This window comes from Rhinatrema bivittatum, chromosome 9 (assembly GCF_901001135.1).
Source record: "Rhinatrema bivittatum chromosome 9, aRhiBiv1.1, whole genome shotgun sequence".
NCBI classification, from domain to species: Eukaryota; Metazoa; Chordata; class Amphibia; order Gymnophiona; family Rhinatrematidae; genus Rhinatrema; species Rhinatrema bivittatum.
In genome coordinates, this window is record NC_042623.1 from 26,160,788 (window position 1) to 26,174,849 (window position 14,062).

A 14,062-nucleotide genomic window follows, 5' to 3' on the forward strand; every position below is an offset into this window, starting at 1 on the left:
TTGGTTAAGTAGAAACTTTCAGGCCAATACAGTAAAGTGCACTCCAACTCAGCACACTGTTAGTGTATCAAATGCATGGCCAAACGCAGGCTATTTTTACCCCTTATACAGTAAGGTATAATAATGCATTGAAAATGCATGGCCAACACCCCCACAACTAACAGTGCCCGCAACATGCAAATACATGTTGATGGGCCTATTAGTTATTCACACGTGATACAAAAAGTAAAACATGCAGCCAGCTGCACATTTTACTTTCAGAAATTAAACACCTGCCAAAGGCTGCCATTAATTTCAGCTGGCACCGGGGAAAGGGTACAGAAAAGCAGAAAAACTGCTTTTCTGTGCACCCGCTGACTTAATATCGCTATAATATTAAGTCAGAGGCCCCACAATTAAAAAAAAAAAAATTAAAAATCTGCCTGCAGCTTGGAAGATGGATGCTCAATTTAGCCAGCGTTGGTCAGCGTGTTCGAGAATCTACACCGGTAAAATTGAGCATCGGCTGTCAAACCCGCTGCCTCCTTTTACCGCAGGCCTTAATTTACATGCGTGCAGAAGAGTGGCTTGTGCGTGCGTCGGGAGAGCAGGCGCTTGCCAGCTCTCCCACACATTTTTCTGTATGAGCCTGTTTGATAGCTAAACCACTGGCTCTAGACCTGGATAATTTTCAAAATTACTCCCACAAACTAAGTACAGGAGTTAGGTTCTCATCGAGCTAGATACCTTACTATGAAAAAGCACATCAATACAGGTTATGCCAAGTTGCATAGAGTAGATTGGTTGAAACAACTTTTAAAGACTTCAGAATGGTATTGCAAACTAATTCTCAAACCTAGACTAGTGTAACTCCTTAGTTCTCAGGCTTCCCAGAAGCCTCATAAAACCATTACAAATACTACAAAATGCTGCAGCAAGGCTTGTTAAGATCCAGGAAATTTGATCACATTACAACCCCCCACATTTCACTACACTGGTTACCAGTACAACCCCAAATCTATTTTAAAGTATTAACACTAATATTCAAAATCATTCTAGTAACAGTGGTATGATAGGTGTGACATTACAACCACACACCACAGCACACACTAAGATCCCCAGACTGTTCCCACAATATGAAGCATACACTCAACACATGTAAGAGATTGTGTGTTTTCCACAGCAGGCCCAAAACTTTGGAATTCTGTAGCCAAAGTGTTATGTTTGATTCCAGATAGAAAGATTTAAATATGAACAAACAATTAAATGCATGCACCCTAAAACATCAGAATGTAGAGATCTACAACACATAGGACAAGAGATACTATTTGAGCCCTAAGAAACAAATTAATGAGAGATTGTAAGAATCTCACTACAACACACAGAATGTGAAATGTATTTATTTCTGTACTTCACATCTTGTCCTTGATCTTTAATTAATATGTATTTGAACAATTCAATTGATAGGAGGCATTCATAAATAGGTGTTAACATCTATGTAACCCATCATTTGCTGATTTATACCTATGAAAGTTATTGTAAACCATTGTGATCTTGACATGGAATGACAGTATAGTATCTAAATAAATAAATGGGTTTTTACACAATTTGCACAGTATTTTCTAAAATATTTTGAACATGTTTACCATATCCTCTTAAATGATACTGCCAAAACAAAGAAAAGCAACCGTTTTATAGTGACCGGAGTGCAGCCACTTTCTGAATGCCTGCTAGACTGGCCAATGTCATGAGCTGCTGTGGTTCACTCCCACAATAAATAGCTTTATTAGTTCACGTTTACCAAGGCTCTTTACAAACCGAACATGTTACGTGATTTGGCTTCTATTTCTCACATTTGTTGACACGTCAATCTCAAAATACATCAATATAAAAACTTGAAAAATGTCTAGTACAACTTTAAACACTGTATGGTACATACCAGTTTTCAAACACTTCAATCTGCATTTTATTAAAAAGGGACGTTTCAAAAGCATGCTTTGTTGGCAGCACAGAGTCAATCACGAAGGGGAGATTCAAGATGGCTACCACAGAACAGTTAAAGCTGGTAGGAGGGTGTGGCCTTTCCGATACACAGGACTGACAGACAATCTAAGGATTTAGTGCACTGATCTTAGGGAATTGTGTCTGAGTTAACCAGATTTAAGTGGGAGGAAGAGGGGAAGCATACATGGTCAGTAGAAATGCAGGGTATATGCATCAACAATGTTCAAACAGTTATATCTAGTGAGCCTTAGTGGAGTGATTGTGCCTGCAGAGCATTTTCTAACACCCAGGAAACTGCAGCTGTGCTGACAATATCCCATTGTTTGCTCATTGTTACTGTCTTGGGTTGGGGGGGAAATGCTTACTTCACCTACAGGCATTCAGCCCAGCCCAACCCAACATGGCAGCAACTGCCTGTTCTTTTGTCAGACTACCAAGCAGACAAGCAGTCACCTCAAAAGGGCTTAAGCCCACATAACAGTCTTAGTGTGAAGGTTCAGTTCTTCAGAAGTATCAGGATACTGGAGGTAGCTGGAAGTTCAGTTCTAGGTTCTGGAGAGCATCTTGTTTGGATGGTGTGCATGGGGGTTGCAGGAAGGGTCTCTCCTCCATTCCGAAATGCTCCATCTGGTTCAGTCCACAGCACAAGCTTCCCTGCTTCTCCTTCACAGAGAAGAGATGCTGCTAGGACTGTGGGGGAAAGCTTTTCCTGCACTCTGGTGGGAATACAGGGGGAGGGGGGTAGCCTCTTCTGCACTCTCCACAGGGCAGTGGGGGAAGGATGGCTCCAGCACCAGTAGTTGGGCTGCAGGATGATGTGTCTCCAGCATCTCCGCTGGGACCCTCTCAAATGTTCTTCGGAAACCTGCCCTCAGTACCAGGGGTCTGCTCGGTGCTGCTGATTATATTTCTGAAGCTTGACCTGGTCTTTGATCTGATTAATAAGGATCTGGGACAGCAGGATCCCCACCAGCTGCAAGACAAAATAACAGCAAAGGTGGGGGATGACAGCAAGGTTACCAGAGACAGGTGAAAGAACAAACAAATCTTCTAGTTACAGACAAAGCAGAGTTGCTTACCTGTAACAGGTGTTCTCCTAGGGCAGCAGGATGTGAGTGACATCAGATGAAGCCCAGCACAGAAAACTGTCAGTTTAAGAACTTTGACTAAGTTCAGTGAGCATGCCACTATCCACACAGTGTTCTTCAGTTTCATAATATGGAATTACAAACCAAAAAAAAACAACCCAAACAAAAACACACATAGGAGAAACCCAACTAACATCCTACTGTCCTAGGAGAACACCTGTTACAGGTAAGCAACTCTCTCCTAGGACAAGCAGGATGGTAGTCCTAACATGTGGTGAATACCTATCTACAGGCTGCTCCTGTATACACAGCTCTTAACTAGGTGCCAACGGGCACAACTAGTGCTGGTGGCAACAGAGGGAGACACCTGAACCCGAACAAGGGGCCTGAAACAGGAAGAGTTCAGTTCAATTACTGAAAATGTTTCACAGGGCCAACTGACTGAAATGGCTGTCATGCCCAAGCAGTAGAGTAAAGCAAAGGTGTGGAGGGAACTCTGTGTTGCAGCTTTGCAAATCTTATCTACAGGGACAGCTTCTAAGAGCCACAGAGGTTACCGTGACTCAAAATGGAATGCACCTTGACATGGCCTTCCAGCTGTAGACCTGCCTGCGTGTAGCAGAAAGATGCAGTCCTCTAGCCAGTTGGACAAGGTCTGCTTGGATACAGCAACTCCCAATCTATTGTTGTCAAAAGAAATGAAGAGTTGTGTGCATTGTCTGGCCTGCTGCTCGCTCCAGGTAGAAGGCCAAGGCCCTTTTGCAATCTAGGCTGTGCAGAGTCCATTCACCCCAGTGTGAATGAGGCTTAGGAAAGAATGGTGACAGGACAATTGACTGATTAAGGTGGAAATCAGTCACCACCTTCGGTAGGAACTTAGGGTGTGTGCACAGGACCACCCGGTTGTGAAAAGACTGTAGGGTGGATAGCACGCCAGAACCTGAGCACTCATGTGACCTGAAGTACCTGACCTACCTGACCTGGAAGGTTATTTTCCTAGTAGCAATCACCTCAATGTGCAAAGGGAGCCTTCAACTGGATGGGCCAAGACTACATTGAGGTGCCAGGAAACCACAGAGGGTCTGAGGGGAGGCTTCAGCTGAAGAAAACCTCACATAAAAACAGTCCACAAATAGACTGTACCAAAATGGGCAAGCCATCTACCCCTTGGGTGGTAGGCCCCAATTGCACCAGGATGAACTCTGAGGTGGTCTTCAAGCCAGCCTCTGAGAGGTGCAGTAGGTAATCAGTTTAGAGGTAGAACACAAGAACAGGTTCAACCCTTTGGCTATCACACCACACTGAATCTCCTTCACTTCAGGCCACAAGACTTCCTAGTGGAAGGATTCCTAGACTCCAGAAGGTCCTGAGGCACTCCCTCAGATTCAGGGGCTGTAGAGTCACCCTTTCAGCCTCTAAGTCATGAGGGATAAGGGCCCAGAGGTTGGGATGGCAGTTTTCCCTGATCCTGTGTTATGAGGGCCAGGTTTGTTCCCAGATGGATCAGCTCCTGCAGGAGAAGAAGCCAGATCCGCAGAGGCCAATAAGGCACGATGAGAGCCGTGGTCCCCCACTCCTGCTGGAGCTTCAGGAGAGTCTGCAACACCAAGGAAAGTAGAGAATAGGTATTACAAGAAGCTCTTGCCCCAGTGGCAGGCAAAGGCATCTGATGATAGCCTGTCTCCCCAGGTTAGGGAGCTGAATTGACCTACTTTCTTGTTGCAGGAGAAATCAAAAAGGAGGTCCACGTCCAGAGTTCCCCAAAGATAGAAAATCTGGCTTGCTACCACCTGCTTCAGGCACCACTCGTGTGGTTGGAAGGAATGACTTAGTTTGTCTGCCAGCACATTCAACAATCCCAGCAGGTACCTGGCTCAGAAAAAGGATGCCCTGGGACAGAGCCCAAGCCCAGATTGGGACTGTCTGACAAAGGAGGAACGATCCTGTTCCTTCCTGATTGTTTAGGTACCACATTGCTACTGTGTAGCTCTGATAATAAACCCTACCCTGAAAATAAGCCCTAGCTTGATTTTCAGGATTTTTGGAGTAGGGCTTGAAATATAAGCCCTACTCCAAAAATAAGCCCTAGCTTTTAAGTGGATGTGCAGTTCCCACCTCGAGACCTGCTCGACCCCCTCCCCAAGACTTACCGAAAGTCCCTGGGGGGAGGGGGGTGTAAAAATAAAAAACCCCCAAACCCACTGCAACCCTCCAAATTTACTTCATTGCACCCCACCACCCTCCCGACCCCACCCCCCCCCAAACTTGCCAAAAAATTCCCTGGTGGTCCAGCAGGGGTCCCAGGAGTGAGGCACTTCGTGAAAACTGAGCATACAGAAGCCAGGCACCCTGTACTGAAAATGGTGTCCACCCACCACAAACTAGAGGTACTGCCAGTGGACATGGGCAAACCCTAAATGAGCATAGGTATCTTGTAGAGCAAGGGAGCAAAGCCAGTTTCTCCTGTGCAGGAGAGGAATAAGGGAGGAGAAGTCCATTACCTGCTATTAAGTTCACTTAGAGAATAGTCACTGCCATTAGCAATGGTTACATGGAATAGACTTAGTTTTTGGGTACTTGCCAGGTTCTTATGGCCTGGATTGGCCACTGTTGGAAACAGGATGCTGGGCTTGATGGACCCTTGGTCTGACCCAGTATGGCATTTTCTTATTTTCTTATGTTCAGTGAGACCATCTTGAACTTCTCCCCTATGAGTAATTTGTTCAAGGCCCTCAAGTTTAAAAAAAAATAAAAAAAAATAAAAAAAAATAAAAATCGGATGAAGGCCTCCTGTTCTCTTTGGGATGAGGAAATATCTGGAGTAGAAGCTGCTTCCCCACTGACCAGGGGGGACAGGTTTGACCACCCTGGTCATTATGAGGGCAGAGAGCTCCTTGAGTAGTATTTCCTGATCTGCTGAGGACCCCCCCCCCCCCCCAAAGAAGGGCACATGGAGAGACTGGAGGAACCTTCTGGAAATTTAGCCTATACCTGGATGGAGAGGACCCACCGATCCAAAGTGACTGCCATCCAATGGTCCGCAAAAGACTGCAGCCAACCCCCAGCCAGACGGGTAACTGGCTTAGGCTCCCTCGTAGCCAGTCAAAAACTGATAGCAGGAGTCTGCTGAGGCACTGGCTGAGTTCTAGGGACTTGCTGTTTAGGGTGAGACCTCTATCCAGCCCGTTGAGACTGTGCCCTGCCTGAGCAGTAAAATGGGCATTGAGGCCCTTGCGTAAAGGATTTTTTTTGACCGGAGACTGTGGGCCCAAGGTGATAACTAAGATGCTGCAGGGTCTTGATTATCTTTCAGTTGTGCTACTGCCTCCTTAATCTGATCTCTAAAGAGATTCTCCCTGGTACAAGGTAAGTCAGCAATATGGTCTTGCACTTCTAGAGATCAGAGGCCCGTAGCCAGGCCAAACAGTGATCACAGATGCCCACTGCAGCAACTCTTGCCATAGTCTCAAAGACATCATGTGTGAAACTTTGTTGCATTCCAATCCCTGTTGCACAACTTTCAGGAAGTCCACCTGGAGATGAGGGAGGCGGTCTACCAATTCCTGGACCTATTTCCAGAGGTTCCTGGAATACTGGCTCATATATAACTGGTAAGAGGCAATACGGGTTGCCTACATAGAGTCCTGGAAAACCTTGCAGCCCAGGGCATCTAGGGCCTTGTGCTCGGGACCTCTTTGCTTTCTTGAGGACAGAGTCCACCACCACAGACTGGTGCGGGAGGTGGCATCGCTCAAACCCCATAGTTGGTTGCACAAGATTCACTACATCAGTCTTCCGGTTTACTGGAGGAACAGAAATTGGGTGCTCCCAGAGCCAAGTCCTTGAATATATCATGGACTGAAACTGCAACCACTTCCTTAGGAGCATCCATGAACTGAAGGAACTCCAGCCACTTGTGTGAGTCTTCCTCAGTCAGGAGCTGGAAGGGTATAGACTCCACCATGACTCAAAGCCTGCAAATGTTAAGTCCTCTGGAGGAGCAGGTTCAGAAGGCAGGTCCTCTGAGGAAGAGACAGAAAGCTCATAATCCCATGGGTCATAATGGAAGTCAGTCATCGCTCAGATTGTCCAGACACACCGGTCTTGGTCAGGGCACTGGAGGCACCGTTGGCCACAGCAACTCATGGCAGCTGTGGAAGTGGCCTTGGAAGAACCACTGGCCCCCCCCCCCCAAATCCCTCCATCTGAGGAACCAGTGATAGGGATGGGCTCCGATGGCAGCCCAAGTGAGAGCTCCCAGGGCATCGGCATGGGTTGTGTCAATAATGCACTGAGGAACAGATCAAACCACGCCAGCAACAGTGTCAGCATGGACAGTGCAGGCTCCGGTGGCCTTGAGGGGGCCGGCAGCTTTTTTCCTTGTAGGGCTCCATCCTACCACCAACTACACTCTGTACTCCAACTCCTCCTCGAATGCTGTAGAGGACAGTACAGCTTGTGGTGGCATAACCTGGTCTCCCCCTCTGAGCTCTGAGGGAGACCGGTGCCTGGCACTAAAACTGGTGGGGACTACCTCAGGCCCTCGGCCTCAATGCTTTGTCAGCATGGGGCTGCTTCAGTGGCATCTCGGACAATGCTGGCACCTTTCAGAGCTTGGAGCCATAAGAGGAATGTGACAGATGTCTGTGCTGTCCTAGACTCCTAATGCTCTGCCTGGTCTTTCCCCAGTGTTGAGGACAACTGCAACAATCTGGACCTAGAGTGGGAATAAATAGATTCAGGCCGATTCCCAGCACCTAATTCAAGCTAGGGAACAGGCAAAGGAGAGGACTGGACAAGTACTTACAGGGTCCTCCTTGCCCTGAGATGTCGATGCCCCCGATACAGACATCGAGCGATTATACTTCCTGGGCCCAAACAACTTGTCCATCTTATCCAGATGCACTCTGTGTCCCTTGAGGGTCATCTGAGCACAAAAAGAACAGCTGAACACATTGTGTGACACCCCCAGGCACAATATACAGACCTCGTGTGGGGTCTGTGATGGACATAGTCCAGGGGGCACTGGGGGCAGCAGCAGAACTCTTGATGCCATATAACAAAATAAACCAACCACTGAGCGGTCAATGGCCAGCAGCCACTGTGTGATGGCACAGTCTAATCGACTGCGAAGAACGAGGTACTTATTGCGATGCCTCTAAACCAGGGCCGGGATAGGATCAAGGGACCCAGCATGAGAAAAAAAGAATGAGAAAACACAAAAATGTTTTCCCGAGAAGAAAAGCACGAGCTCCACATCCATGAGGTGAACGCTCCGTGGAAAAAGAGTGAAGAGGGACCCCACGTGGATGTGTGGATAGTAGCATGCTCAGTGTGCTTAGGCAAAGTTCTAGAAACGTTGACAGAAGTTTTCCATACACGAGGTCTACCATGCTGCTTTGTCCTAGGAGAAAGCTAAATCTACCACTGATGTAGTGCTACAAAAATCTGTCCCTCCCTTCCTCAGTCTGGTACTGCCAAATTGCCTGCCAAGCAGTCTCCATCAGTGCCATGCCCCAGCACCTCCAAGACCAAGAACAGGTCTCTTCTCCTTAGCACCATTTCCTATCACGTCTTGACAATACCACGTACATTTCCCTGTGATTAAATGTAGCCTGTAAACCAGAGGTCATAAAGGTGAGGCCTGCAGGCCAGCTGTGGCTCCCAGACCCCAAGTGCAGCCCCTGTTGAGGGCAAAGCTCATAGTTTGCCCCACAAAAATGGAAGGGGGGGAAGAATGCAAAGAGGAGACTGCAAGTGCAGACCAAGGACACATCTTGGTGAACAGCAAGTAGGAGGCAGCAGCAACCATGTAACTGCCAGCGCATAAAGACAAGAGGGGGGTACTGTGATCCTGTGCCACGCCAGAGTAAGATGCTGTTGCGGGGTGGGAGTTGAGAGGCTGCTTTTATGGGGAGAAGTGGTCACTGAAAGGCTATGCGGGCGAGAGGGTGTTCACAGGTTGCTACTCCAGGGCAGGAGGGAAAGACTGCGATTGCTGGGAATGGAGGGTGGGGGGTTGAGACAAAAAGGAGGTGGCTGGGAATTGTGAGAAAGGGAAACTATTGGGAGAGAATGACAGAGCATATCACTGGCATGCAGCGGTCAGTAGTATCGCTGCCCATGTCCCTACATGGGGAGGGAGGGGGGGGGGGGGGAATGGACAAAAATAGTTTCACTTTCCCAGCCTTACTGGATCCAAAGCAACCTCTGACTAAAAAAAAAAAATAAATAAAAATCAGTGAAGACCACTGTTGTAAACTGTACCTCATCTTCAGCACTGTGATCCCTAATGGGGTTTGAAAAGGATATGGTGCTTCTGTAGCAGCCAGCAGGAAGAATAAAGGCACAATGTCATGCTCTAAAATCTGGTGCTTTAGGAAAATATAGATGTATCTGCTTGACCATACTTTAGAGAAACATGCATGCTATTTGCAGTCTGGGTTTACGCCGTCTTAGAGATTTAGCTTTTGCTGGGACATTTGCTTCCTCAGCTGCAGTTTTTAACCACTAGAGGGGGCTCAGGCCCTAGGGATCCTTGCAATGCCTGCTGGGCATACCTGAGGAATGGCCAGACCCAGGGCAATGCCCCCCAGCAGGAAGAGGTTACTGTGCAGCCAGTTCACCAGCTTGTCGATGCAGCCGTTCGTGTAGATAAACTCCCCGGCCTCCAGGTAGTTCAGCGCTTGCATCCCCTGTCCGCACATCGTATTAATCACAGTCTGCAAGGCCAGAGCAGAAGAATAAATCATGGCACGAGACTACACACAGCATTACTCAAAGCCTGTGGGTGCTGCACCAACCAAGACACTGCACACGGTGTCATTCAGAGCCAAAAGAAATAGAAACTCAATACTATTTTATAGTTTCAATAAAGAGCATAAAGCCATGGCTGGCACAATTGTCACGGCAGTGCCGGGTTGAATACTGGGAAAGACGTAGGCATAAATTTCTGCTCGTTGCTCTGATTAGAGTCGAGGATGCTGTATTCACAGCCTCTGGTGGAAGTCAAACCATCATGCACCAATGTTGCCAACTGGCTGCTTCAATGGGCACCCAGGCCAGATCCTGGCATGAAGCACAGTGTTTCTGCCAGCCAGAGGGCTATCATTGTGAGGGCTAGGTTAAAAACCAGGCAGCTGCAAATTCGTGGCGCTGTGGCCCCAGTAGGAGCTGATCAGGAAGCAGTTGCCAGACCACAAAATAAAAAAAAATTGGCCATAATACTGAAGTTAAATGAATGCATTAATTTTTAATTGTATTCCCAACAGCAAGTCCACTAAATTTTGAAAATTATTTTTCTATTTAACATTAATGCACATTTGTACTCTTATCCACAATTAATGAAACTATCAAACTCAACTATCTTACCAGTGGAATAAAAAAAACCAACACACACACCATGCTATACAATCTTACAGTACTGGAGATTTGAAGATGCCAGCACACCCACCGCATGCACATGTATTGCATCATAACCAGTTGGGCCTATTTGTGACCTACAACCTAGAGATCCCAGCAGTTAAAGACTCAATGGGGACACAAACCTTGACAGAATTCGAGAGTTCATGGGATAAACAGAGGATTCCCTAGTGAGAAGAGGGAGGAAATGGTACAGGGGACTCCAGGGGGTCAGCGAGAAGTACTTGCAGGTTTCTCTGACACTCATAATCCACAGAGTCTGTGGCCAGATAAGTTGAATATGAATTTGCTAGACATAGTATAGATGTATTTCTTGCTGATATTTTTATAGTCTTCTGCATGGTTTGAAGCCTTGGTAAGTTTGTCCTAGCTTGATAATGTCCTTTGAATGCTTGCTAGTGCGTATTTAAGTTAGTGGGGTTTTTTTTTTTGTTTTTAACAAAGGGGGCTGGTACCTTCAGAAGTGTCACCCATTCATGGAACAGAGAAAGAAAAGCTTTGCCATGTAGATTACATCACTCTTTCAGCCAAGCATTGAAGTTAAGAAAGTCTGACGACGTGTACAGAGCAACAGAAGATTATATGGCAAGGATGGTCTACATTTCTCCTTGGCAGACAAGAGGATGCTAAGCGAGAAGTTAAGAACATACATCAGGCATTTACAATTAGAGGATGGGGGTAGCAGGAGGTGGCCAATGAAATTTGCATGTCACCCCCAAGTGATACAGGAATTGGGAGGAGGAGAAGAAAAAAAAAAAAGTCAACTCAAAAAAAAGCTGAAAAGGTGACTGAAGAGCAGCAAACCAAAGGCAAAAAGCTGCGCCACAAATGCTCGCAGTCTGGGCAATAAAATCCCACAGCTGCAGGCCCTAATGGTGGAGGCAGACTTGGACATCGCTGTTGTTACCGAGAAATGGTTCACGGCCATTTCTGGCTATAACTTAAGGACAGGAAAGGGGGGAGGAACAGCTGTGTGTCAAACACAATATCCAAGCTACTGAAATGCAAGGGAGGTGGGGTAGGGAAGCAGCGTTATGGGCTATCTTAAAACTATGCTTCCATTTACAATCTGCGTGGTCTACAGGCCTCAGACAGACAGAAGAGCTAAAACAGGTCTGGTCCAAAAGATGGGAAAGGGAGAAGTGTTGCTCAGGGATTTTAATCTGCTGGATGTGGGCTAGAGTATCCTTTCTGAGTAATCTACAAGAAAGAGAGATAGTGGATGCCCTTTTTGAGGCTCTGCTCAAACAAATGGTAACAGAACCTACGAGGGAGGGCGTGATAAATCGACCTGGTGCTCACTAATTGGGATAATGCCTCTAATGTCCAGGTTGAGCCCATCTGAGCACCAGTGATCAGACCATATGGTTTGATAGTGCAAATAAGATACGGAGAAGTCACAAGACGATCCGAGTTTTGAATTTCAAAAATACGGACTGTCAAAATGGGGATGTTCCTGGATGAAGAACTAGAAGACTAGGAGAAGATAGGTGAGGTGGAACAGTGGGCCAAATTAGGCAACTAAATGTAAGAGGAAAAATAAACCGAACTGGTTCTCAAAAGGAGGTAGCTAAAGTAAAAAAAAAAAAAAAAAAAGAACAGTGTTCAAAAAATGAAGGATCCCAAAGAGGAACACAGGAAAGAATATCTGGTGAATTTGAGGGAGACTAAAAGGAATCAGGAAAGCAAAAAAAGGTCAAGCAAAGGAAAGGATTGCCAAAGAGTTGTAAAGCGAGGTGACTTTCAGATACAGAGAAAGAAGGGAGGTCCGATGTGATAAAGTGAAATTGAAAGGCAATGGGGAGCAACGTGTGGAGAGAGATGAAGAAAGCAGAAATACTTCAGGGTTTTCGTTTGCGAATTCCAAACTGGAGTACCATTGCTGGTTGAGAAGTTTGCAGAACAGGGTGGGGTAGGCTAGTCTTCATTTACAGAAGGGACTGGATGGGAAGAGCTAGGAAAGCTGAAAGTGGACAAGGCCGCAGGACAGGATGAGGTAACATTCCAGGATACCTAAGGAGCTCAGAGATGTGCTGACAGGTCTGCTGTTCAACAGACCCCTGTAAACGGGAGTGGTGCCGAGAGATTGGAGAAGAGCAGTGGAGGGCCCCCCTTCACAAGAGTGGGGAGCAGAGAGGAGGCTGGAAACTACAGGCCGGTTAGCCTCACCTGTGGTGGGAAAATTAATGGGGACTCTGCTGAAGGAAAAGTCTGTGCACCATCTACAATCCGATGGGTTGCTAGACCCGCGACAGCTTGGCTTCATCAGGGAAAGGTCCTGTCAGATAAATCCAATTGATTTCTTTTTTTGATTGGGTGACTAGAGAAATGAATCAAGGAAAAGAACTCTGTGATTTACTTGGATTTCAGCAAAGTTTTTGATTTGGTACCACATGGGAGGCTCATGAATAAGATGAGAAGTCTGGTACTCAGAACCAAGGTGGTGGAGTGGACTACAAACTGGTTGACTGATGGGAGACAGCGTGTAATGGTAAAGGGAACCTACTCTGAAGACAGAACCGTGTTAAGTGCAATGCCACAGAGATCAGTTTGGGGACTGGCTCTGTTCAATATCTGTCGGCGACATTGTGGAAGGGACAGAAGGTAAAGTCTGTCTATTTGTGGATGACCCTAAGATCTGCAGCAAGTGGACAAGCCTGAAAGAGTAGAGAATAAAAAGTGATTTAAGAAAGCTTGAAGAGTGGTTGAAGACTTGGCAGCTGGGATTCAATGCCAAGAAGTGCAGAGTCATGCGGTAATCCAAAAGAGCTGTATGTGATAGGGGGTGAAAGACTAATGCACATGGACTGGGAAAGGGATCCTGGCGATCTGAAGATGGCAAAGCAATGTGACAAGGCGATGCCCTTATGGAGGAGGTGGGCAAGATGAAAACAGTGAAGGAATTCAAAGGGGCATGGTATAAACACACTGGATCCCTAAAAGGCTAGAGTTGAACATTAAGAATAGGGTGCATGGGAGGTAACAAGCATAGAACAGCAACCACTACCCCTAACATTGGGATTATGTCCCTTAACTATTTAGCTTATATGATTTGATTTTGACCCAACTGCATCACCACCCTCTGCTTCAATGGTGGTGGTGGTTTGGGGGGGGGGGGGGGGGGGGGGGGGAATTGAGTTCTGATGACAGCCAATGCTGGGCCCTAACTTTTACAATCCAGGATCTAGATAAGCAGTCATTAGGGAAAAGGTGCAGGATGGCCAAGTCCAAAAAGCAGCAGCATTGTAGGAATCAGGAAGGCTGCTCACCCTGTAAAAATGTTGCTAGCAGTAATTGTTATGGGTTTGACAGTTGCTTGGTTTTGATTTTTAATATTACTACGCTTGACATAAGAGTCTTGGGAGTGGCCTGCACAGATCAGCAGTTGCTACTGTGGGAGGCTTGCTGGACCATTTGGTCTCTCTTCTCTGCAGACATTCTTAAGTTACTATGAAGCACGGGGCAACCTGTGGTAACTTTTCTGTATGGAGGTAGCCTGCATGGAATAGCAGTTACAACTCTGGGCAGACCATTTTGGTCTTTATCCACCATTTACTAGGTCACCATCG

At 46.6% G+C, this 14,062-nt stretch overlaps 1 protein-coding gene across 3 annotated transcripts in view; it reads right to left on the minus strand.

Moving 5' to 3' along the window:
• Window positions 1–1,241: 1,241 nt before the first annotated feature.
• Window positions 1,242–14,062, minus strand: part of TSPAN33 (tetraspanin 33) — a 47,922-nt gene continuing 35,101 nt past the window's right edge. For 2 of the 3 annotated variants that reach the window (XM_029616642.1, XM_029616641.1), the window contains 2 exons: window positions 9,632–9,793; window positions 1,242–2,956 (listed from right to left, as the gene is read on the minus strand). In XM_029616642.1, coding sequence (XP_029472502.1) covers window positions 2,855–2,956; window positions 9,632–9,793 — 264 coding nt within the window. In that variant the 3' untranslated portion in view covers window positions 1,242–2,854. The remainder of the gene's footprint in view (window positions 2,957–9,631; window positions 9,794–14,062) is intronic. The other variant, XM_029616643.1, reaches the window with a different exon arrangement.